General features: G+C 53.3%; 7 protein-coding genes across 9 annotated transcripts; 5 read left to right on the plus strand and 2 right to left on the minus strand.

Moving 5' to 3' along the window:
• The first annotated feature begins 15 nt into the window (after positions 1–15).
• On the plus strand, positions 16–3,861 carry PV09_01598. Of its 3 annotated transcripts, none has more exons than XM_016354514.1 (5): positions 16–89; positions 404–638; positions 686–735; positions 915–2,863; positions 2,919–3,861. In XM_016354514.1, the coding sequence occupies exons 2-5, from the start codon at positions 625–627 to the stop codon at positions 3,432–3,434; spliced, it is 2,529 nt and encodes an 842-aa protein (XP_016217526.1). In that variant the 5' UTR covers positions 16–89; positions 404–624; the 3' UTR covers positions 3,435–3,861. The 3 variants fall into 3 exon arrangements, with proteins under 3 accessions (XP_016217526.1, XP_016217527.1, XP_016217525.1); XM_016354515.1 differs by having other exon boundaries at positions 16–73; XM_016354513.1 differs by having other exon boundaries at positions 16–638.
• A 292-nt stretch (positions 3,862–4,153) lies between these two features.
• On the plus strand, positions 4,154–8,888 carry PV09_01599 (uncharacterized protein). The gene is made up of 5 exons (XM_016354516.1): positions 4,154–5,344; positions 5,422–6,753; positions 6,834–6,930; positions 6,984–7,593; positions 7,846–8,888. The coding sequence occupies exons 1-5, from the start codon at positions 5,221–5,223 to the stop codon at positions 8,623–8,625; spliced, it is 2,943 nt and encodes a 980-aa protein (XP_016217528.1). The 5' UTR covers positions 4,154–5,220; the 3' UTR covers positions 8,626–8,888.
• A 542-nt stretch (positions 8,889–9,430) lies between these two features.
• PV09_01600 (uncharacterized protein) lies at positions 9,431–10,384 on the plus strand (the record flags this gene model as incomplete). Its single annotated transcript, XM_016354517.1, has 1 exon — positions 9,431–10,384. The coding sequence occupies one exon, from the start codon at positions 9,431–9,433 to the stop codon at positions 10,382–10,384; it is 954 nt and encodes a 317-aa protein (XP_016217529.1).
• Positions 10,385–10,449: 65 nt separating this feature from the next.
• Positions 10,450–11,984, minus strand: PV09_01601 (deoxyribose-phosphate aldolase). The gene is made up of 3 exons (XM_016354518.1): positions 11,843–11,984; positions 11,165–11,590; positions 10,450–10,871 (listed from the first exon to the last, which is right to left on the minus strand). Exons 1-3 carry the CDS (start codon positions 11,939–11,941, stop codon positions 10,566–10,568), a joined length of 831 nt encoding a protein of 276 aa, XP_016217530.1. The 5' UTR covers positions 11,942–11,984; the 3' UTR covers positions 10,450–10,565.
• Positions 11,985–12,216: 232 nt separating this feature from the next.
• Positions 12,217–14,015, minus strand: PV09_01602 (NADH-ubiquinone oxidoreductase 49 kDa subunit, mitochondrial). The gene is made up of 3 exons (XM_016354519.1): positions 13,270–14,015; positions 12,473–13,214; positions 12,217–12,417 (listed from the first exon to the last, which is right to left on the minus strand). The coding sequence occupies exons 1-3, from the start codon at positions 13,945–13,947 to the stop codon at positions 12,401–12,403; spliced, it is 1,437 nt and encodes a 478-aa protein (XP_016217531.1). The 5' UTR covers positions 13,948–14,015; the 3' UTR covers positions 12,217–12,400.
• A 129-nt stretch (positions 14,016–14,144) lies between these two features.
• Positions 14,145–15,580, plus strand: PV09_01603 (uncharacterized protein). The gene is made up of 3 exons (XM_016354520.1): positions 14,145–14,206; positions 14,276–14,780; positions 14,843–15,580. The coding sequence occupies exons 1-3, from the start codon at positions 14,183–14,185 to the stop codon at positions 15,427–15,429; spliced, it is 1,116 nt and encodes a 371-aa protein (XP_016217532.1). The 5' UTR covers positions 14,145–14,182; the 3' UTR covers positions 15,430–15,580.
• Positions 15,581–18,275: 2,695 nt separating this feature from the next.
• On the plus strand, positions 18,276–21,160 carry PV09_01604 (uncharacterized protein). The gene is made up of 6 exons (XM_016354521.1): positions 18,276–18,823; positions 18,875–18,970; positions 19,019–19,173; positions 19,220–19,358; positions 19,409–20,055; positions 20,104–21,160. The coding sequence occupies exons 1-6, from the start codon at positions 18,724–18,726 to the stop codon at positions 20,572–20,574; spliced, it is 1,608 nt and encodes a 535-aa protein (XP_016217533.1). The 5' UTR covers positions 18,276–18,723; the 3' UTR covers positions 20,575–21,160.
• The last annotated feature ends 918 nt before the right edge of the window (positions 21,161–22,078 follow it).

Below are 22,078 nucleotides of genomic sequence, written 5' to 3' on the forward strand. Positions count from 1 at the left end.
CAACCTCACCGTCGTCGCTCCTTCTCTTCTCACACCAAACACCACATCTTCATGTGGGCGCGCATTGTCAGTTGTTAGTGCCACTTCTTGTTAGTTATTCCTCCATCGTTCTCGTCTATCACAATGATCGCTTTCGCTTCTCCTCTCTCTGGCCCTCTGACTTTTCCCGGTCTGAGCAGCCTTTCTTCCGCAGCCTCACTTGTGAGCATGTCCTTTGGTTGACGCGACTCTTTTGCAGCGTCAGCCGCGGATAAGCTCTTCTATTATTCCTTTTCTGCTTCATGATTATGATGCCTTGAGCCCACGATTACATTGTTCATCTACTTCTTCTCATCATCGTCGTCTTGTCTTACTCTTTGGTCGATGAAGGAAACCCGTCTAACTTGTCTCTCGTTATGCACAGCTCACAGACCTCATCAACCGCAAAATTGCTGCTTGCGCTCGACGCTCGGCCAGCCTTTGCTTGCGGAAATTTTCGCTCCGTCCGGACCGTGGACGTCGTTTTCGCTCGTGGCAGCTACATTGATTCTTCCTCCTTTTAGACTACGTCCCCTATAAGGTCGAGCTCGTGTCTCGTACCCCTTGGTCAACTGTGCAGCTACCACTCTTTAGAAATTCGCCACCATGGACACATACGGGTATGTTGATACACGTAATGAATAGACTCAGTCCCTAACGGTTCCAGACGTGACGATGCACGTGGCGCAACAGACGCTTATCGCCGCCGTAGCCCGGGTATGCAATTCTAATTTATCTCGAGCTAGTTGGAGAATAATTTGGGAGTTGTTCATACCTGTCCTTGGGGAGACTACAGTGCAATCTTCAAAGGCTTTGTGCACAAGTTCCAGCTAAACCCACCCATCTGCTCTTAATCAAGTACCTCTCTTTTTTGCATGTTTGCTAACGTGACATAGGCGCAGACAGGTACCAGCGTGACCGCGCTCGCCGTCGTTCTAGGTCACCTCCCGCCATTGATCGATATCAACCCGGTGGCCGCGATGACAAGTACCGCCAGCGAGATGAGCCTCGTCGTCGATCTCCTGCAGCTCCCCAGCACATTGATCGTTATGTCCCCGGTCAAGAAGTTGCGCCAACGATTGTTAGCAATCCGCTGCCAAACCCTCTCACGCTCGACTACCAGGTTGGCTTTACATGGTTTGCAGAGTGGTGGAGAGTTGACAATTACATCAAAGAGCAGAAGGAACGCCAAGCCGGCAAGAGAGTTGGCATCAAAGGCGAAAAGGAAATCAAAGAAGAGAAAGCGAAGGAGCGCGAGTTGATTCAAGCCGCCTATGATGCTTACAAGGAGAAGCTACAGATTCAAATGGCCCGTACATTCGTCCAGCAGCACAAGGGTGAGGAGTGGTTCAAGGAGCGCTATGACCTTAGTGTCCGGGAGCCTTTCCGTCAACAGCTTGGGGAATTCAGACGCACAGCGTATGCAAAGTGGGTACAAGATATTGAGTCCGGTGTTTTTGACGAATTCACGCTCGAAGGCATCTACAAGGGCGAGGCCAATGGTGAGGGCGGTGTAGTTGAGAAGGAAGAAGGTGAGGCTGTTGCAGCGAATGAAGTTCTTGGTGTTGGCGATCTCCTACCCACCCGTGGCGGCGACCTACGTGATGAAGCCACGTTACAACCGACTCTACTGATCAAAACGATTGCACCAACCGTCAGTCGCTCAAAGCTTGAGGCCTTTTGTAAGGAGCATCTAGGCGAGGGTGAGGCGGGCTTTCGCTGGCTAAGCTTAAGCGACCCAAATCCAACGAAGAAGTACCATCGTATTGGTTGGGTTCTGCTTAATCCATCCTCGGAGCCAACAAACAAGGAAGAAGATCGTGGCGATGGCCGTGATGGTGATGAAGAGATGGAAGAAGGTGCTGTAGAGTCCGAAGGACCATCCGTGTCTCTGGCAGTTGCGAAGAAGGCCTTAGAAGAGATTAACGGCAAGACGATCAAGGATGAAGAGCGCGGCGACTTTACCTGTCATGTAGGCATCCATGAACCGCCTAATGCACCCCGAAAGAAGGCATTGTGGGACTTGTTCTCCGCTCCAGAACGAATCGAACGCGACCTTCAGCTTGCGATTCAGCTTACAGAGAAGCTCGATACAGAAATGGGCAATGGCTTCGCTGGCGTCACCAAGGTGGTAGAACGTGTGGAGGACCTGCAAGGGAAAGGCTGGCTTCAACCTCCTGTCAATGCTGGCACGACCAAACCGGAGAGTGACGATGACGAGGAGGGCGCAATTGAAGACGATCCCGCCGACGACGAGGTCGACGATGAGGAGCTTATCGTGAAGAAGAAAACGCTTGATTTGCTCGTTGAATACCTTCGCCGCGTTCACAATTTCTGTCTGTTTTGCGTCTTTGAGAGCGACTCTGTGCATGAGCTCTGTCGCAAGTGTCCTGGAGGCCATCTTCGCCGTCCCCGCGCTAGTTTGACATCATCTGCGAAGCTGGTAGCGAAGGCAAGCGCTGAAGGCAAAGCGTTCCCCTTCAAGAAAACTAGCCAGGGCTCTTCAGACGCTGATGGCGACTCGCCCGCCGAGGAGAAAAAGCCTGCCTTTCAACCCGGTTCAAAGACGTATCAGCAGCTTCAAAAAGCATTCAACTGGGTCAAAACCTATGAAGACAAGCTTCTTCAGATTCTGGACCCGGAAAGCGTTGACCTTCGCAAAATTGGTGGCAAGCCACTCGACGACGGCTTGGAGGAAGAGCTGGCCAAGTATGTGAAGCAGGAGGATGAGGCAAAATTTCGCTGCAAGGTTCCAGACTGCACAAAGCTTTTCAAAGGCCAGGTGTTCTGGCGCAAACATGTTGAGAAGCGTCACGAGGAGTTTTTTAACAAGATCAAGTCCGATGTGGGTCAAGTCGTCGCTGTGTTTCTTACTACTCGTCTAAGCTAATTTGTTCCAGGTCATACTCGTAAACAATTACGTGCTCGATCCCGCACACATTGCACCTTCCCGCAGCGATGCCAACAGCAACGGCCACTTCCCACTCAGCAACCACGGCCAAGCGGGCACTCCTCGTGGCTTCAACCTAGCGAACGCGCCCTTCAGCGTACCGTCCAACGGTAACGCTCCAAGCGCGATTCAGATTGCACAGTTCATGGCTCAGCATGGCATGGCAGCCCAGTGGGCAGTGCCGCCAGGTGCTGACGGCGATCACGCCGGTGTCCGTCGCACGGGTGCAGGTCGCTTTAACAGCCGTGTCGCCGGCCCCTACGACCGCAACGGCAAGGACCAGCGCAGTGCTCGCTGGAACAGTTCTGGTCGTCTCAGCCCGGTCCGTGGTAAGTTGATGAATCCGCGGTTTTCGGACGGCGGAGGTGCGGGACCTCGTGAAGCGGTTCAAGGCCGTGCACTGAAGAGCTACGAAGACCTCGATGCCACCACCACAGGTAACGGCACAGCCGCCCTGGACTACTAAGTCTTGGGCGCCGCCGTGACATTTCGAGGCACGGAATTGGGAGCAACTTGGCCGTTCCCCCCGTGTCCTGGCCAGACATGAGCACGCGTGTTGGGGTGCATCACAAATTGGGGTTGAAGATGGGTCCAGATGGGCCATGACCAGTTTCGGCGTCACGGATAATTAGCTTGTACTTTTTCAGCATGGCAAAAGCTTGACGGCTCTCGGTTTGGCGAGATATCTGTCGTTGACCTGGGCTCATGGCAGGAGTTCAACAAGGGACGGCGTCGGTGTGGGTTCATTTATGGGATGTGATGCTAAGACAAATGTGCCAAATGCGGCCATTACCAGGTCGTCGGCAGCATTTTCGACTTGTATGTAGAACAGACGATCGCACGAGTGTGACAAAATGTTAGGCACTCTATCGCGTCCAAGCCCCTGATGTTCCCATGTGAAAGCGGGATTCCGGAGTACGTGTCGGTAGGCAGCTTAGATTGCTCTGCGGCTCTGGAAGTGAGCAGCCAAGGTGGAGTCTGCCTTGGTCTTAGGTCGTGACCAAGAGCTGCTGGCGCCAGTCCCAAGACCAAAGTATGGGCCCGCATGCCTCCGTGTGTGCGGTAGAAGGTCAACTAGTGAGTGGGGAGGGGAAAGGTTACGCACGTTTCCACTGAGGCTGAGCGCACACGTCGAAAGAGCATAAGAGCGCCGTTGATTCGGGGGCTGGATCACAGCTGAGTGCGGTTCAAGCACCGAGGAGCCCTCCAATTTTTTTATTCTGTTTCTTACCACAGCAAGCTTTTCCACCGTTGCTGCTTGTTCGGAACTCGCAAGGCGCACGCGGTCGTGGTGACTGAGCCCAGCTCACCGACGGTGACCTGGTGCGAGCGAGCTGAGCCGCAGCCGACCTCCGCGCGCGTCACCCAGTCCAATCCAATCCAGTCCAGTCCAGTCGCAATCCAATCCAATCCAATCCAGTTCTGTCCGGTCCAGTTCAATCCAGGCCCCCGCCGCCGTCGGGACGGGGTTGGACGTTCAGCCCTGCTGGCCAGTTCCGTGAGTTTGACGTACGCGCCCGTCGGGTGACGTAGCAGAGCTCGACCTGCTCGACGCTCCCAGACTCTGCGAAGGTACGCACAAGCACGGCGTTGCACAGCGCATGTGCCCCCAATGCTGTTCGCCGTCACATCACAAGCCCCAATGCTGCCCCCCTTTGTCTTTGCCGCTCGTGTCTGCCTTTCTCATGAGCCCGGCTTGCCGGCCGAGAGAGAAAAGTCCCGCATGCACGCACGGCACGCACGCGCCCGGATGCTGACCTTCGTCGCTGGGGGGGTTGTGTGTGTGTGCGCGCGCGTGTGTGTGTGTGGCCCCGTCGGTTTGCGCAACTAACGGGTGCTTGAGAGCGTCATCAGTGTCTTCATAATCACCCTTTCCGTCCGTCTCTCTCTTCTCTCTCCTTACCCAGCCCGTCCGCCACGACCCTGCGCGTGCCTGCTGCTGCTGCTGCTGCTGCTCCTTGCTGCCACGAGTGGTGCGAGCGGTCGTCCCTGTCCGGGCGAATCTTTGCTTCGGGAGATCTTGATTTTGACGACCCCGGCAAGTGTAAGATCAACGTCATCCGCTCGTAGTACTCGCTGCATGGCCAGCACTTTTGGCCCTTTTCCAACCGGCCGGACACGAACAGGGCTGGCGTGAGTCGCGCAAGCGGAAAGTCGACATTTTTGCGCCTTGTATTTCTTTCATAGCCTGCCTCCTCTTTTTGAGATTCCCTATGCGCGGCGCTGCATAATCTATCCCCTCTGTACTTATTATGGCCGAAGCGGCTTCGTTGCCTGACAGACTCGCAAGACTGAAGATGGCTCGAGCAGAATCATCCTCGTCCTACAACTCGATACCCAAGGACGGCGCCATGTTGACCGGCAAGCAAGAGCACTGTGAGTTGTCTTCCTCTGAGCAGAACAGACGCTCGACTACGTCTAGCCACCCCGAGCTGACGCCCATGCCAATGCAGACCTCAAACGCGAGCTCATCAGCCAGCAAGTGCGATTCGAGATCAATGAGCTCAGCTCCCCAACCGCGCTGCAGCGCTTCGGAGCCCCCTTCAGAGGAGACAAGGGCGAGGTGGCACCGCAAGATTCCGAATTGCCCTTACTGCGGTATATGTTCGTGCACCATGTGCGGACATTCCCGTTTCTAAACCAGGCCAAAGAGAAGGAGTTTTGGCAAGACCGGGTGCAGACGTTCCTCGAGTCGTTTGCGACAAAGCAGATCTCCTCGTCCGATGACAGACTGGAAGAGTCGAAGAGACGCAAGCTTGCCAAGAAGGCGGAGAAGCTGGTGGAGATCATGATGGTTTCGGGCATACCGACGTCCTCTGGCTACGAGGAGCGCATCCGCTTCTCCGAGATGGAGGTCGTGGATCGAGGTGCACAGGAACAAGGCCTGGTCGCGAATACTCCTGAGGGTCACCCAATCAACGGCTGGGATGTTAACATCGCGGGCGTGCGTATGAACACTATCAAGAAACGGTTCGGGAGAAGCGCCCACGAGGGCCAGTACATTATCCGTGTAAAGACAGCGGACAAGCCGGAGCACTACGTGATACGAACGTACGATGATTTTAAGCAGATGCACAGCAAGCTTCGTGTGGAGTTGGCTGGCAAAGTGTTGCCTCCTCTACCCAAAAGAAATTCCTCAGACTACGTTATGCCCAGCTTCATTGACGACTCAGAATCCATGTCGTCCTTCTCCTCTGAAGACACGCTGCCTCATGATCATGACGAGGCTCGACGGTCCAGAGGCCACTCTATGAGCAGCGAGATCGATGGACTCAAGGTTGGTTCTTACGAGTCTAGCACGTCGCTACATTTGGACCGTACCAATGATGCTGGCGACGACGGCAGGCTAAAGCCGGAAGGCTTTCGTGCTAAGATAAAAGACAAAGCACACAAACGGCAAAGATCAATCGGGGCTGCCTTGTCACCTAAACCACCGGGTTCGCCCCGGTTGCCGGGTTCTCCAAAGTTGGCAGGTTCACCTCGAGGCTCTTCCGATGCGCTTGTGCCTCCCATATTGTTTCGAGAAGCGCAGCGAGTATCTCTGAGGGCGTCCCTCCGCATCTTGCTTCAGAATCAGCATATCGCCAGATCAAGGTCCATGCAGGACTTTCTGCTCAAAGACCCCGTGCAGCTCAACGATGCCGATCGGGTAGATCTAGAACGTCGCAAGGCCGTGGATGACAAGCGGATAGAGGAGCAACGAAGGTTTTACGAGATTGCGTCGAAGCGAGCCGCAGAGGTCGACGTGCACATGGAGCGGTTTCGTCGCGACATTATCGAAAGCAGTGAGCTACACCATTTCATTTCATTTTATCAAGCAACAATCGAAGGCGTGCTGAACGGACGCTAACTTTCCCCCACCAAGATGGCCTTCGCAAACTGTTTGCCTCAATCAAGCAGTGCAACTCGATATCAGAGCTGCCACCTGAACATAAGAAGGTGGCGGAGTGGCTTCGTATTGAGTAAGGATGCAGTTCCCCACGCTCTGCATGTCGAGTTGCTGACGCGTTTGAAGGGTCGCTGCTACTATCTACCACCTCTTCTTGGCCGAGGATAATTCTGCCGAGCTCTTTAACCAGCTCAAGCGAATACATTCCCTGTTCCCTTATACGATTGTGAAAAACGTGATGCGCTTTGCTAACCCAATGGCCCTTTTCCCAAGAATCTTGGACATTTTCATGGCCCAGCCGTTCGGTAATCGCTCTTTGTTGCAACACATGTTCGGCATGGCGATACAAGAAGGGATTCACAACATTCAAAAATCCGTCACCGTACTTATAACGCAACGGATACATGAGCCTGATCTCCCGCAGGTGATTCAACGATATGTGGAGGCGGATGATGTCGCTAAGGCAGAAGTAAAGTCGCTTGCGTTCTACGAGGACATCGACATCGTCTACGCTATACTCAAGAAGTCGCAGGACGCGGAATGGTGCAGCGATATAACCCTGAGCCACGACCAAATGGCGCTTGCTGAGGAGGCACATGCTGCCTGGAGGCAGGCCGTAGAGAACGTAGGGTCGACGAGAACGGCCGAGGCAGAATTGTACGCGCATTTGAAACAGCTCATGAAACTCTACATCCGGCAACGAGACAAAGTGAAGATGCTCGAGATGATCAATGAGGTACGCAAAACTCCACACCGTCCTACGAATGCTGGTGTTGTCCGATTCGTACTTGTAGCCTTGGCCGCACATCAATATCTGGAGTTTGCCGAGGAGCTCCTTTTGGCTTGGTATCAGCAGGCAAGTAGAAGTAGCTGCTCAAGATCGTGTTGTCAATACACAGGGCCTTTTGTTGCTGCTGCTGCTGCTGCTACTGTTTCTAGCCCTACGATGTGTGTCTTGGAAGACCTTTTGCTAACGCTTTTTCATTAGCCAAACACGATCAGATTACTACGCAATCTGCTTGAGATCTTCTACGAACCGATCATGCGCGTCATCAAAGCCGCCAATGTCTACAACAGCGTATCAGACCTGTCAAGTTTCGTGGACGACATTGTCAGAACGGTTGAGGAAGCGCAGCGGCAGGGCTTCTCCGCCGATCCTAACCAGACCGTGCAGGCCTTCATCGACCTGTGCGCCCGGCATGAAGAGGACTTTTACAAGTTTGTGCACGAAATGCACAAGCATGACAACGGTCTTTTCGATGCGCTAATGGGCCACATCGAGGGTGTGCTGGACTTCCTGCGCAAAGGTCCCAAAGGCGGCTCTCTGGACATGAACGGCCTCATGCAGCAGGCCGTCGAGCAGGGCGTCGTAGATTATGACACAGCGATCAAGGAGATCAACGCGCTGATCAAGTGGCATATCCAACGCAAACGTTGGCATCAGGAGAAAACACGACAGAAGATGGCTGAGGCCGAGAACTCGGGCGCCAGTGGCGTGGCGTTGCCAGGTTTCAATAAGATTAAGCCGAGCGATTTTGGTGTCGAAGAGGAGGATCTTGACGAGTTTGATGAGGACGACGATAGTTTTGACTCGGAGGAGGAAGAGGAACAGGATGGTATAGACGGCATTCTAGCGGAACAGAAGCTGCGCGCGAGGCAGCAGAGATTAAAGAGCGGGGCCGGGGAGCCTCAGAAGCCAGAGGTCAAGGAGCTGAACAAGCTGATGGACGGCTTCTTGGTGAGGTTACGAGCTGTGCTGAGTGAATAAGGCCATACATCACCTAAAAGCGTGCATCTCCATGCAAAAACATAATAGAGTGGTTGGGATAAGGCAACACTCATAGACTCTTTGCAACGACGACCATACTTTAACGGTAGTCGGCGCGGCGATGGAAAGCAAGCTAACCAGACATACATATTGTCAAGGAAATTATAGCTTACAGTTCCTTGGGCTTTGCATACAAATCTCCCACGAGCCAATATCTTTCTTAAATTTAATGGTTGGCTCACTGAGAGCAGATGTTAAACCAACCGTTCAGATCGTTGTTCAGCCCAACAGCTAGCGCGGTCCTCATGTCCGCAGGACGTTCAGGACTTCTGCTTCTCCCGCCGTAAACGTTCAAGGCCCATCGATACAGGCCATCTCTTGGGCAACCAATTCTGGGCTTCGAGCTTCACTTTCGTCCCGACTTTCTGTCTTCAGTTCAGGCCTTCTGTCAGCTCTTTGCGATTCCCAAGGTGACAGAAGGCTGAGGAAGGAGCGAAGTCAAAACATCAGGAATGTCCAAACCCTGCGTTGATTCAATATTAAGCCCCGCGACTGCCCGCTCCGTTGTGCATGTTGAATCGACTGTTGACATGTGCAGTGTATGCCGTCGTCTGTTTGTTTTCTCGCCTTCATAAACGTCACACTCAATCGTGCGCAGACGGACTCGTATCAAGCAGCGCTCATCCTCAGACGTGCACTCACGCATTTCAAGCATCTTAGACAAAACAGCGAGATTTGTTTGCATGACAAGGCGACGAAAGATCAGTACGCTAACAGACAGACAGTAGAGAACCTCCACATTACAATGGAGACGAATCTGCCACAGCCCACTGATACAACTGTCGGCCGTGCCGAGACCCCTCCAGTTCTGCTCAGACAGACGCCACATCGTTCTTTAGCAGGTGCTTTGACGGGCACCCACGTTGCTCAAGCTAACTCGGCGAAGCGGCGACTATATGGGCCGACTTTGCTGCAAAGCCCACCAAGGCGTGGCCACTCATCCAGGATGGGTGATGTCTTCAGTGACGCGAAGGCAAGTATTTCAGTTCCCACCACCAGCAGAGTTCCCCGTGCTTCAGACAGCATCCCGCTCCCACTGTGTCCTCGTCCGGCGAGTGCGTTCAACAAGGAAGGATGGCAGGCGCATCAAACAGGCCGGTCAGACGTGGGAGCAGATCTGTATCCCGTCTTGCCACAGGACGACGCCTTTCCCGTATCCAAGCCAGGAACAAAAACGCCCATGCCAATTCCCGGCCTAGAGAATGGACGACAGACGTTTCAGACGACAAGATTCTACAGACAGGTCCAAGAAGCCCACTCGCGATACCCAGGTTCACGGTTGTCGCCAGCACCGGGCGTGCCGCAGCACAGCTACTTCAACGGGCCACCAAAGATTGCCAGCGCCCAGATCGTCGCCATGCACGACATAGAGACGATGCGAAAGCAGGAAGAGCTCAGTTCCTCATCGGCCTCGTGGACGGGCGACTCCGAATTCTACGTCCCACCACAAAGAGCCTTTGTGCTTCCATCCCAGGAACGAAAAAGTAGCATACCAGAGTGGCTCGAGAGGTTGCCTGCTGAACCCGAAGAATTCGAAACGGAAGAGCTCAGCGGAGAAGACGAGATCGTGCCTTTAAGCCCTCATGTGGAAATTGAGAGGGGAAGTATGAGAAAGAGGATGCGCGGGAATGAAGGACGGATCAGACGCTGCAGTTTGGTAGAGGAAAACAAGCATGCCGCTGACGAGCAAGAGGACTGACGCTCAGCTGGTCTTTGGATATGCGTTCCGAAACGTCAAGCGGAACAGAATCAGCACGTCGTGGTACAAGAACGGCTGGTCAATATTGATAGAAAGGACGCATGGCAAGGCGTTGTAAGAATAGCCATTCATGCTTCGCCATCAAGGAAATGGTAAACGTACGAATTCTGAACTACGCCCCCTAGTAGCCACTACCTGCAGGCTCTGAACTGCCTTCCCCCAAGTAGTCCTTCATGATCCTGATGCCACCACTCGTGCCGATGCGCTCCGCGCCCGCGTCGAGCATCTTCTTCGCGTCTTCAAGACTTCTCACGCCCCCGCTGGCCTTGACCTTCATCTTCACGCCTTTGAACTCGCCCAGGTCGTCCCTCTGACTGAGTGCCGTGGCGACTCTGTTCATGAGCAGCACGTCTTCGACGCTCGCCCCGCGGCCGCAAAAGCCCGTGCTCGTCTTGACAAAATCGAAGCCTGCGTATCCGGCGATGACCTTTGAACGAAAAAGAGGCGTCAGAACCCTTTTTTTTTTTTAAAAAAAAAATATTTCCTTTTCCAATTTTTGAACTTGGAGCCCGGAAGGGAAATAAAAAAAAAACGGTGCTGCGGATGTGGATCGAGCGGAGGTGAACAGATGTGGGAGGGGGGGGGGGGGGGGGGAGTCAAAGGAAGACAACGGTGGATATACGTATACATATAAGTTTATATGTGTGTGCTTGTCTGTGAAGGAAACAGGGAGCGGAGGAAAAGGGGAGAGCAGAGCAAGAAACGGGAATCAGGACGCACAGTTGCGGCAATCACTTCGTCCCTGCTCAGCTGGCTGGTCTCAAGGATCAGCTTCAGGACGACGGGCGGCGGCGCGGCCGACCGGAGCGCCTTCAGCTCCTCGTGCGCGCTCGCCAGCGTCCCGGCCTGCACCGTCTCGCGGTTGAGCACGACGTCGAGCTCGGCGGCGCCAGCTGCGACGGCGGCCTGCGCCTCGGCGACCTTGGCGGCGGTGGCGTGCGTGCCCTCGTGGAAGCCGACCACGCAGGCCACCTTGGTCGCGGGCGCGTCTTGGAGCCGGGCGACGGCGAGGGCGACGAAGTCGACGCGCACGCAGACCGCCGCGAAGCCGTACCGGACGGCCTCGTCGCACAGCTCGGCGACCTGGTCGCGCGTCGCGTCCGGCCGGAGCAGGGTGTGGTCGATCGTGCTCGCGAGCGCGCTCGCCTAGCGGTTCACGTTAGGCCGGGCCTGGATCTATCTCTTTTCTCTTCTTTTTCTTATACTTTTTTTTTTTTTTTTAAAAAAAAAAAAAAAAAAAAAAAAAAAAAAAAAAAAAAAAAAACCAATGCCAGGCCGGCGACGCACGCGTGTTCTGTCGTAGGTGCGTTCGTCGCCTGGACTTCCCGCTCGACGACGGAGGCACAAGTGGACGGCCGTCCAAGGCGCTGGCTGGATCAGGAATGCGAGGGCACATACTGTAAGATCGTGGCACGATATCGCCGGCTTTGGGTCCGCCCTCTCCAGTGTCGAGGACACTTCTGCTATCTTCGATTTCCAAAATTCGTCCGTCGACATCTTTGGGATTTTTCAAGTGACAAAACACACACGGAGCCCGAACAGGAGGACGAATTAGCTACTGCAGCGGAACGTGACATCTCATCCCAAAAAAGGCAGTTTTCGCATATTTGCCAAGATAGCTTCTCCACCTCATTCGTTTTCGTTTTTGTGCGGCATTGGGTCCAGAAATGGAGATTACGATTCAGTGGGAGAAGACGCGGTCATATGCGCGGAGTCAAAACTCACTACAGCTGCAGCGCAGAACCTTGACGATTTCCTGGAAGTCTCGTGAGTTAGGCTTAGACAAAATAAATTTTGCTACAGTATATACATCAGAGCGGCGTGTAGCGACAGACGCCTCAAGCTACCAATATCTTCTAGTTTCAATCTAGATGCAGCCCTCCTGTGTTTATGCAGCCACTCCAGTATTTTGTTGCACGCTAGTTACCTCCTCCTTCACTGCACATCGAGACGAAATCACCGGTCGACCTCACCTGGCAATTGTATTAGCACGATGATCAATAAAATTTCAACCTCCAAATGACTTACCAAACACGAGGTCCATTGTTCCGATAATGGCAACTGCATCGGCCAAGAGATGACCTCTTGAGATCTGATCGAAACAACCTAGATGGGCAAAGCCTGGAGCGCGAACCTTGCATCTGTATGGGCGTTCGCTGCCGTCACTCACCAAGAAGACACCCATTTCACCTTTGGGAGCTTCGATGGCTGAGTACGTTTCACCAGGTGGAACAGCATAGCCCTTGCTGAATAGCAGGAAATGGTGGATTAGAGCCTCCATGTTCTCCTTCATCGCTGCGCGCGGTGGTGGTGCGATCTTGTAGTCCTCAACCTTGACCGGCCCAGTCGGCATCTTGTTTAGGCACTGATGAATAATACGTAGCGACTGCCTAAACTCCTCCATGCGGCACAAGTATCGGTCATAACAATCACCGTTGACACCAACCGGGACATCGAATTCGACTTCGCCATATGCGTCATAGGGCTGAGACTTGCGAATGTCCCATGGGACACCCGACCCTCGCAACATGACACCGGTGAAACCATAGTTGAGAGCTTCAGCTGCCGAGACAACACCAATACCTTTGGTACGACCGATCCAAATGCGGTTGTCCGTGAGAAGTTCCTCAGTCTCGTCGATGCGATCTCCAAATTGGGTAGCCCACTGGTAGATATCATCGAGCAAGCCTAGTGGAATATCCTGCGAGACACCACCTGGACGGACGTAGGCAGCATGAAGACGGGCACCGGAAACACGTTCATAGAATTCCTAGCCAGCCAATTAGTTTCACTGGAACTTAGATTTGCATTACGACAGGACATGCCATGAGTTTCTCTCGCTCCTCGAAGCCCCACAAGAATGGAGTAAGAGCACCGACGTCCATTGCGTGCGACAAGACGGACATGAGATGGTTGAGAATGCGGGTGATCTCGGCGAACATTGTCCGTATCCACTTGGCACGCTCCGGAATCTCAATATTGAGCAGTTTCTCGACCGCAAGTGAGAAACACTGCTCGTTTGTCATCATGCTGACATAGTCGAAGCGGTCGAAGTATGGTAGAGCCTGCAAATAAGTGCGGTATTCTATGAGCTTTTCGGTGCCTCGATGCAGCAGACCGACGTGAGGATCGGCTCGCACAATCTCTTCACCATTGAGTTCGAGAATCAATCTCAGCACGCCGTGAGCTGCAGGATGTTGTGGACCGAAATTGACAGTGTAGTGGCGGATTTTGCGTTCCTTGGGGCTGTCCGCTTCGTCTGTTGCAGCATTCATATGCTGTGGGTTGCTCTGGTCGATGGGCATAGAGAAAGACTCGTCGACTGGGATGAGTCTAGTCCTCTGAGGGGCTGCATCTTCCGCTGTGGCATAATGCCGCCTTGGAGTAGATGAGAGAGTTCGGGCGAAGGACCGTGGTAAAGCGACAGGTGTGCGTGTAGGCCGCATACACAGCCGCTTGGCCGTGTGGCCCGTCAGACGCGTGAGATTGACGGGCAGTGGCATTGCAATCGCCTCGAATGGGATGGAGGGTCGGAGTGGAGAGTTGGACGTTCAATTCGCCTTCGTAAAGCTCGTACTCGACGTCTTGTCGTCCACAATCGCAGCCGGGAGCTCCCTCGAAACGCCTGAGGCGCCAAGGCGCAAATAGCTATCGATATGCACTTACCCAATTGGAAACTTTTTCTTGTGCCTACGCTGGACGAATGTTCGCAAAGTTAATTCCTCGAAGACCGAAAAGATGACTGAACTAGATAGACGGAAGGTATGTCTCTCTTGAATGCTGCGGCAGCGTGCTCCTTTATTCAGTCGCCTGGACTCACTCGCTCTTCAGCTCGTGACCTTCACAGCAGACACGATCAAAAATGTGTCAAGCGATGAGTACCCGCAGTACTACCCGGGCGGAGAGGACTACTCTTGGAGCGTAGACAAGTTCAAAAAGAACTTTCGAATACAGATGCACAAAGCCGAGCCCCTAAATGCGACGTTTTCACTCATTGGGATTGATGCCAGCATTGCCAACGCGTTCCGGCGCATTCTCCTAGCAGAGATCCCCACGTTGGCCATAGAGACTGCCTTTATAATGAACAACACTTCTATTGTGCAAGATGAAGTGTTGGCTCACCGACTTGGTCTTATTCCGCTAAAAGGTGGGAAAGAGGGAATTCAGCTCATGACGAGAGTCAAAAAGAGAGAAGACGGCACGGCCGAAAGTGTTTTCAGTGACTACAACACGGTTGTTCTGAATCTCAAAATCGAATGCAAGTGGAAACCAAACGGTCCGCAAAAGGCTCGAAACGGAGTCACGGATGTGGACGAGCTATATGAGAACCCGAATGGTGAGCCACGCAGAATGCGTTCTCCTGTCAAGCCCTCGCGCTAACGTGGACCGCAATCACAGTTTACGCAAAACATCTCGTATTTGAACCGCAAGGCCGTCAAACGGAATGGTTTGATGGCGAAAATGCTATCCGACCAGTCCATCCAGATATTCTCATCGCAAAGCTGCGTCCTGGTCAAACTATACATGCAGTCTTGCATTGCAACAAAGGCATTGGCGCTGATCACGCCAAATTCTCACCCGTCGCGACGGCTTTCTATCGCCTTCTGCCGCAGATTGACATAGTGAAGCCTATATTTGGCAAGGACGCCTTAAAGTTCGCGCGTTGTTTTCCCAAGGGCGTTATCAAGAGAGTACCTGTTACTCAGGAGGACTTATCGCAGCCTGGTTTCGAGGGCGCGAAAGAAGGAGATGAGAAGGCGGTGGTCGACGATCCAATGAAGGACACGGTGTCCAGAGAATGTTTGAGGCATGATGAATTTAAGAACAAGGTGAAGCTGGGAAGGGTGCGCGATCATTTTATTTTCTCGGTAGAGAGCACAGGTCAGTTTGATAGCGAAGAACTGTTCATCGACAGCGTGAAGCTTCTCAAAACAAAGTGCGCGAGGGTGAAGAGATCGCTTGCACGCTTGAAAGGCATGAATTAAATGAGTTTTGGCCTGCTCTGGCTGAGAATAGAAATCTGCGGCGGTTCTCCTTCTAGCATTTTGGGTAGCATAGCGTTGGCGTCTGCTTTAATACCACTGTATATTTCAATTCAGAGTGAAGACCATGAAAACATGAAGTGGGACTCAATCATCGCATTTCAGTCAAGATGACACATCCTACCCAAATTCAAGGACAGCCTATCCTCACATTTCTCTCGCCTTCCTCCTTGCAGCTTGCTTATCTGCGGTTGTCTAACATGCGTGACTGATCCATTGATTTCTCTACGAGGAAAGGACAGAATACGAGAAAAAAAATGTGCGGAACTATCGATTTGGGGGCTGAGATAAGTGAGGCACAAGGCCTTGTACCACATATGATCTGTCTTCAGGAGACACGATTCGCCATGTACGAGATGAATGGAGAACTGTTCCAAAAAGCACTTCAAGCGAGCGATACGACGAGTCGGGCAAATCATGACCGTCACTTTGACTTCCCTAAACAAAGGCCATAACCTGTACCACTGGAGAGCCTCCATCATTCGCAGAACCCATACTAATAGCGCGATTGCTTTTTACACAACAGGGCTGGGCTTTTTTGGCACCCGTCAGCACTAGGCCGGTCCACTCAAATGCTCCCTTATACAGCAGGCAGCCATTTTCGGCTTCCAGAAGCAAGCGACGTACAAGACAGCAAGATGGATTCGGAAGCGGACCTAACAAAATCAAGCCAAGCGACGGTACACCTAGCGGACATGGTTGCAAAGTTTCCACGAGCATATCCTCAGACCGTGAGGAATGAGAGGGAGCATGGCGGTCGCCTTGGCAGGATGTTCTCCTTGGTCGTGGGTTGTCCGAGAAGCGAAAGCACTAGCGATTACGTATTCTAGGCAAGTAAGGGAAGGCTCTGACTAGTGTTTGTATCGATAGCCATTCAATGATCTGCCTTTTGACTGACTTAGCGGCGTTGCGTTCTGCAGGCAGGCCCGAGTTTCATGTGAAGCAGGGAGGCAGCGGGAAGTCATTTCCTTGGCAAACATGTTTGTCCATCGTGAAGGACAATTGGACCGACCCCACAGAGATAGAACTTGATATGCAAAGAAACATCACATCGACGGGTCGCGGCCTCAAGCACAGCCGAGAGGTCTGAAGCATGGCACGTATAGGACACTGTACTTTGTTCGACGGGGAGGCAAAATCTGCCAAAACGGATGTCTGTGGTCTGCATCATTGAGGCTAAGTCATGCAGCAGAAAAACTCAAACCCGGATGATCTATAATGATAAATCACAAGCTCTTCCCCTATGGTTTCCGACATGACGCAGATGGCGAGGAGAAAGCAGATCAAGTCCGAAGCAGTGTAGACTTCTTAGCGAGCAATATATGGAACGTGGCATGGAAACTGGTCAAGGCGACAGAAGGCTTCTAGAAGCCAAAGAAGGCCAGAGTTCAGTGCACCGGGCTTGTCGTTATTGTTCTAGGAATGCTGGAAAAACGCCATCGTTCAGACGCGTGCTGGAGGCGCCTCGCGTGGCTGCCAGACGGCGTCCATCGCGGGGAAACGGGAATGTTGAGAATTTTAAAAAAACTCATGCATGGATTGTCGTTACCGCCGTAGTGCCGGAGATGTAGCTGTAAGTGGCAAAATCCAGCGCAAGCCGAGCGGTACAGGTCGTGGAGAAAGTGAAGACTCCCTGACCCGGACATTGCGTGTTGTTTGCGAGCTGTACCGTCACTACCGTACTCTTCAGCACTCCGTAGTGAAAAGTTAATGCACTGTCCCCGGTGAAGAGCACCGGCTTAGTGAAGGGCCACGAATGGAGTCGACGCAAGCTGGGAGGTTTGGCGACGGCAGGCCGAGGCCGCGGGAGGTGGAGAGCTTTCGTCGCCTTGAAGCGATGGACGGTCTTCTAATCGAAATGACATCTCTCCAGGCAAGCGCTGCGAACACGTCTTATCCGACACTGCTGATATCGGCTCCACAATGTGACAGTGCAGAGAGGCTTTGTTCAAGAGGTATTCGTGGAAAGCGTGAAGCGTCGTTTATGCAGCTGAGCGCCACGCCCCCGTCGTCCCACGAATCAGACGTCAGACTGCGCCTATGCTGGATCTGGAAAGGAAGACGTGCCGGGGGCCGTTTTTCACTCCTTTTTCGACGGCCCAGTTGCGCACCGTAGGGATACACCAAGTCGTGTCGCTGCTGGGCGTCGACCGCTGGCCCGCTGCAGGCAGGACTCGATCGCGGATTGCCCTGGCCAGACGGTGAGCGCGTGCCCAATGGCCATCAACGATGCCTCTGGCCGTGCATGAAGATCACGCGAGCGGGACGCTGCTGCAGGAACGGACTTTTCTCGCTGACGACTTCACGACATGCATCATTGGGCACGCATTTTTTGCTCAGCGCCCGGCCTACATGTCGCTCCAAGAAACTACGACAAGCGCGGCGTGCAAACGGCAAAATGTCCCAAGGCCCAGCGTCTGAGCTAGTCCGGACGATCACTTAGCCGACCTGGCAACGAGCACACAGTTTCCTTTCTTCGAACGTCGCATCGTATCCCAGCCTCATGCGCCATCTTTCGGACCAACCCCGTATCCGTCATGTCCCGTTCGTGGAACAAAGGGTTGACCAGTGATACCAGGGGTTCCACTTTTATGGAGCCAAGAGACCGTGGTCTCGCTCTCTACTCCCATGGCTGTTCTCAGGCCTCAAGTTGTAATTCGAGACCAAGGGTATGGAAACACGCCCTGCTCATCAGTCAATGCGTCCTAGCCGATGAGAAGATCCATTCGCACGCTGCTAGTTCACGCACCCCACTCTGGGGGATAAGGATTCGTAAGGCTTGTAAATAGCACATGTCCCCTCGAGCCCAATTTTCAAGAGGTTTTCGATTTTGCGTCCTTTGCTTATTGACCCAGGTTTTCCCGCGTCGTCGAACTTTGTCGCTCTTTACTGCCGCACCAGCGTTCTAGCGTCTGCTGGCTTTCCGACTCCTGTCTGGCCGCTCGTTACATCAGACTGGAAGAAAGTTCAAGTTTCGCGTTACGAGGAATCGGTTCTTTTCCAGATCTGGCCATCTTTTTTCGATCTCAAACGTCCAGAAGCAGACATCACTACTCTTTTGTCTATTGCTCCTGGCAAAAATCAAGACACTACTGGTTCTTCTGGCCGCCCACACAGTCAAATTCTTGGCTCGTGATAGACAGTCTGGTGATTTCCAAGAGAGAACAGCCCGCGACCTATCAATGCAGAGATAATCGTGCGCTTGCGTAGCACGATAAACCTGCGCTCAACGACAACATGAGCCAGGTCTCCCATCCCGTCGGGAACGGGACTGATCTGAATGGCGCCTGTCCAGCTCCATTTCTAGACGCGTCCAAATTCACCAGCGGTGGTGGACGTAAGTGTAGACCTAGACTTGTAAACCCCATAGCGTGACTGACAAACCAAGACATTGCCGGTCGCTTTTGCGCAAAAATTTCACAGTTGCCCGGGGATCCAGAATGCTGTCTCCCCTGCCCCGCGACAGACTGGCTGTATCCGCAAAGTAAGTTCTCAACGAAGCGGCCAAGCCAACTGACTAACGCTACGCCAGGCTTCACAATATGGTATCGAGTATCGGAAGCCATATCCGCAGTGGGCCTTGCCATGTGTGTTTTTCTTCTGCTGTCGTGGGCCATCCTCCCTCCAAACAAGACCCGTCGACATTATCTCAGCGTCTGTCTCACGTTAGGCGTTGTTCTAGAAGCTGTAAGTGCTCACCACAGCGCATTGTATTCTGTCTGACACATTCCAGCTCGCATTTGTCATCCCCTTAGCTGTGAGACCGAAGCAGTGCTACGATCAAATCACGCCCAATGATATGTATACCAGTCTGACATGCGCTTGGTCTGGAGCGTTCATTGTGGGAGGTGGTCTTATTGTTGTGGTTTGGAGTAAGTGTAATCCATCTTTGTGACGAGTGTTTCAGCTCACATTTTACTAGCCTTCATGCGTGCCTTGTCGATGCATCTGCAGATCTGCTGGGATATTGTGCCTGGTCAGATGTTCTTCTACGTCTCACAAGGCGTAGGGTGGGGTGTCGCGGGAGTCTTATTCACCGTCACAATGACCATCACGGGTGTTTCCTTCCGCTTTGGCGAAGCTTGCCACGTGAATCCAAACAACTCCATGGCCGATTTCTGGGGACCTTTACTCGGAATCTCGGTCGCCGCAGCTGTCATTCAGATATTGACGTTCTTCTACTGTATAAAGGTCTATCTTAAGAACGCCTTCTCAGATAGTCCACCCGCGACCACTGGGAGCTCTGGACTTCCGTCATATCATTCATCCAGCATTCGAACTGCGTCAGCACGAGCAGTGTATCAACGTGTCAAGAAGGTGCTTTGGCTTCAATGGAGAAGCATCACCATCGTTATGTTCGTGCTTGTCGACATTATCTTCTTTGCCATCGTCTGGGTGCGAATGGACAACACTCTGGAAACCGTTAACGAGGGCGATATAGATCGCTTTTTGCCATTCTTGACGTGTCTCTTCGTCAACGGCGAGGCTGGCAAAGCCAAGTGTTTTGCCGATGGTCAAAAAGCATTAACCAACGAGAGCACTGCCCTTGCCATCCTCATGCTGCTAGCAGTAAGTTTGCCACGCATCCACACATAACCGTTGCTAACCACGCTCAAGTTGATTGGTGTTCAAGCCGGTCTGTTGCTGATCCGCGGAGCTATGTTCACTGGATGGTATGAGTTGGTGAAATCCAAGTTCAGCTCCAACCGTGAGTTCGTGTCTCTGGATGCCAAGATTGGCCACCAGGAGCACAGCCGTTTTGAGCTTGTGAAAGTTGGCACACCGGTTGTGGAGGAAGACGATGTCAGCCCCTTGTACAAGTACCAGGACTACGGGAGGAGAACAGATGCTCCAGGTGCTCCTGGTACTCAGGGTACTCAGGTCACTCAGGATACTCAGGGTCAGGCCTCGCTTGCAAAGACTGACCGACCTTACCGACAAAACACAATGAGCTTCTCGGGCCCCAGGCCGCCATCTGCTTCGGGCCAGCGCGTCGATCCTCGGGTGCCGCAAAGAGCACCTTCGACGCGCGACACGCAATGGCCCAATTACAGCGACCGGAATCCGTACAACTGGGGAGGAAGTTGAGAAGACTCGATTGAGGCTGAAGAATCAGCGTTAGGCAACAACGACGTAACGACTTGAACGAAGCGACGACCAAAAGCTGGGAGCCACCTTGTCTGCAACTGCCGTTACGACAGGTTCGCATCCACGTCGACGGATGCGTGGGTTGGGGTATGGGATCCGGGTTGGAGGAAAAGCGATTTCTTACCCTATCAAAAGAGGAGTTTATGTCACACATGGGGGGTTTTGCTTCTTGAGCACGGCGTCTCGGAGGAACTAGGGGATCTGTTTGCTTTCCCGGTGCATCGCGGACATGCGCTGGCCAGGACGGAGGCGGGCACCGGCACTGTATATGTGGAATTACTGGAAATATGTCTTGGTTCTGAGGCAACTACCTTTCTGCCCCATCCCAAAAAAAATTCTCTTTGTTCACCGTCTCAGAGCGGTAGAGAGTTTGTGTAGCATTACCAATGTTAAAAACACACATCAAAAGTCGTGTGCTACCCGACAATCTCGTCGTCTTTCCTTTGGTCTCATCAAATCACAGTCCAGGGCTTGGGGAGCTGCAAGAGTAATGCTCTTGACTAGGGCAGTTTGCTGTCGAGGTTGGGTTCCGCTGCGCGGTCAGAAGGGGCTTCGATGTCGTTGGTGGAAGATTAGAAATAACGGGGCATCAAACGTTATCAAATCCTAAACTTGTTCTATTCACGGCGCGCATTTTACAACCTGCCCCACAGTAAGGAGTGAGCCGTCACGACGTCGGCGCCACAGGATGTCTTTCTTTTTTACGTCCGCGTGTTTAATTCCGATATCAGCCCAACCGCGTGTAGTGGAGGACAGGCAGAGGCAACACCAAGACGGAAAGTGCAGACATACTCGATCGGCAAGGCGGATTGGTTGACGACTAGCTGCCATGACGGGCTTCGATCAAGCCTTGCTTAAGAAGCGAAGTGTCTTCTTTGAAGGCGCCCAACGCGTAATCGTCGCTATTCTCTAACTTAGCTGTCGCGGATCGCCTTATATGGGCACGATGGAGCGGAAACAGAACGATTTGTTTCCTCCGACGGCTTGAGGTTATTACCGTCACGACCGGAACGTTGCACAGCGATCACGCACTCGACCGGGCACCGGGCCAAAATCGACGACTGCACGCGCGGTTCCGCGATCAGAGACTGCTACGCACAGCGGGTTAGGGTGCCGTGCACGACGCTGCTGCTCACGGAACCGATCCAGACCTCGCCTCGCGTGGCCAGTCTGCCGAGACATCCCGGCGTCTGGACGCCGTCGTGGAGTTCAACCTGGAGAGAGAGAGCGCCGACGCGGTGCGCCGACAAAGGCGGCAACGCGTTCACCCAGCTGTGCGCCACGGGCCGCGCTGCATTAGCCAACGCAATCGAGCACAAAGGAGACGATCTGGACGTTGTGACCCCAGGCGTGACACCGATCGACGGACAGCATGCTACGCCGCGTGGCTCGAACGGTGCCGAGGTTTCGTTGACTGCGGGCGACTTCTCATGCGCGGCCAGCA

Source organism: Verruconis gallopava (genome assembly GCF_000836295.1).
Source record: "Verruconis gallopava strain CBS 43764 unplaced genomic scaffold supercont1.4, whole genome shotgun sequence".
Taxonomy (NCBI): Eukaryota; Fungi; Ascomycota; class Dothideomycetes; order Venturiales; family Sympoventuriaceae; genus Verruconis; species Verruconis gallopava.

Coding starts and splice junctions, on each gene's coding strand:
- PV09_01598 (XM_016354513.1), top strand. Junction 736..914: donor TTATCGCCGCCGTAGCCCGG/GTATGCAATTCT, acceptor AACGTGACATAG/GCGCAGACAGGTACCAGCGT. Junction 2,864..2,918: donor TTAACAAGATCAAGTCCGAT/GTGGGTCAAGTC, acceptor AATTTGTTCCAG/GTCATACTCGTAAACAATTA.
- PV09_01599 (XM_016354516.1), top strand. CDS start 5,221: ATGGCCGAAGCGGCTTCGTTGCCTGACAGACTCGCAAGACTGAAGATG. Junction 5,345..5,421: donor GACCGGCAAGCAAGAGCACT/GTGAGTTGTCTT, acceptor ATGCCAATGCAG/ACCTCAAACGCGAGCTCATC. Junction 6,754..6,833: donor TCGCGACATTATCGAAAGCA/GTGAGCTACACC, acceptor TCCCCCACCAAG/ATGGCCTTCGCAAACTGTTT.
- PV09_01601 (XM_016354518.1), bottom strand. CDS start 11,941: ATGTCGACGGACGAATTTTGGAAATCGAAGATAGCAGAAGTGTCCTCG. Junction 11,591..11,842: donor TATCGTGCCACGATCTTACA/GTATGTGCCCTC, acceptor GTGAACCGCTAG/GCGAGCGCGCTCGCGAGCAC. Junction 10,872..11,164: donor ACGAAGTGATTGCCGCAACT/GTGCGTCCTGAT, acceptor TTTCGTTCAAAG/GTCATCGCCGGATACGCAGG.
- PV09_01602 (XM_016354519.1), bottom strand. CDS start 13,947: ATGCCACTGCCCGTCAATCTCACGCGTCTGACGGGCCACACGGCCAAG. Junction 13,215..13,269: donor AGGAGCGAGAGAAACTCATG/GCATGTCCTGTC, acceptor TTGGCTGGCTAG/GAATTCTATGAACGTGTTTC.
- PV09_01603 (XM_016354520.1), top strand. CDS start 14,183: ATGACTGAACTAGATAGACGGAAG. Junction 14,207..14,275: donor CTGAACTAGATAGACGGAAG/GTATGTCTCTCT, acceptor CTCGCTCTTCAG/CTCGTGACCTTCACAGCAGA. Junction 14,781..14,842: donor GCTATATGAGAACCCGAATG/GTGAGCCACGCA, acceptor CCGCAATCACAG/TTTACGCAAAACATCTCGTA.
- PV09_01604 (XM_016354521.1), top strand. CDS start 18,724: ATGAGCCAGGTCTCCCATCCCGTCGGGAACGGGACTGATCTGAATGGC. Junction 19,174..19,219: donor TAGGCGTTGTTCTAGAAGCT/GTAAGTGCTCAC, acceptor GACACATTCCAG/CTCGCATTTGTCATCCCCTT. Junction 19,359..19,408: donor TCTTATTGTTGTGGTTTGGA/GTAAGTGTAATC, acceptor ACATTTTACTAG/CCTTCATGCGTGCCTTGTCG.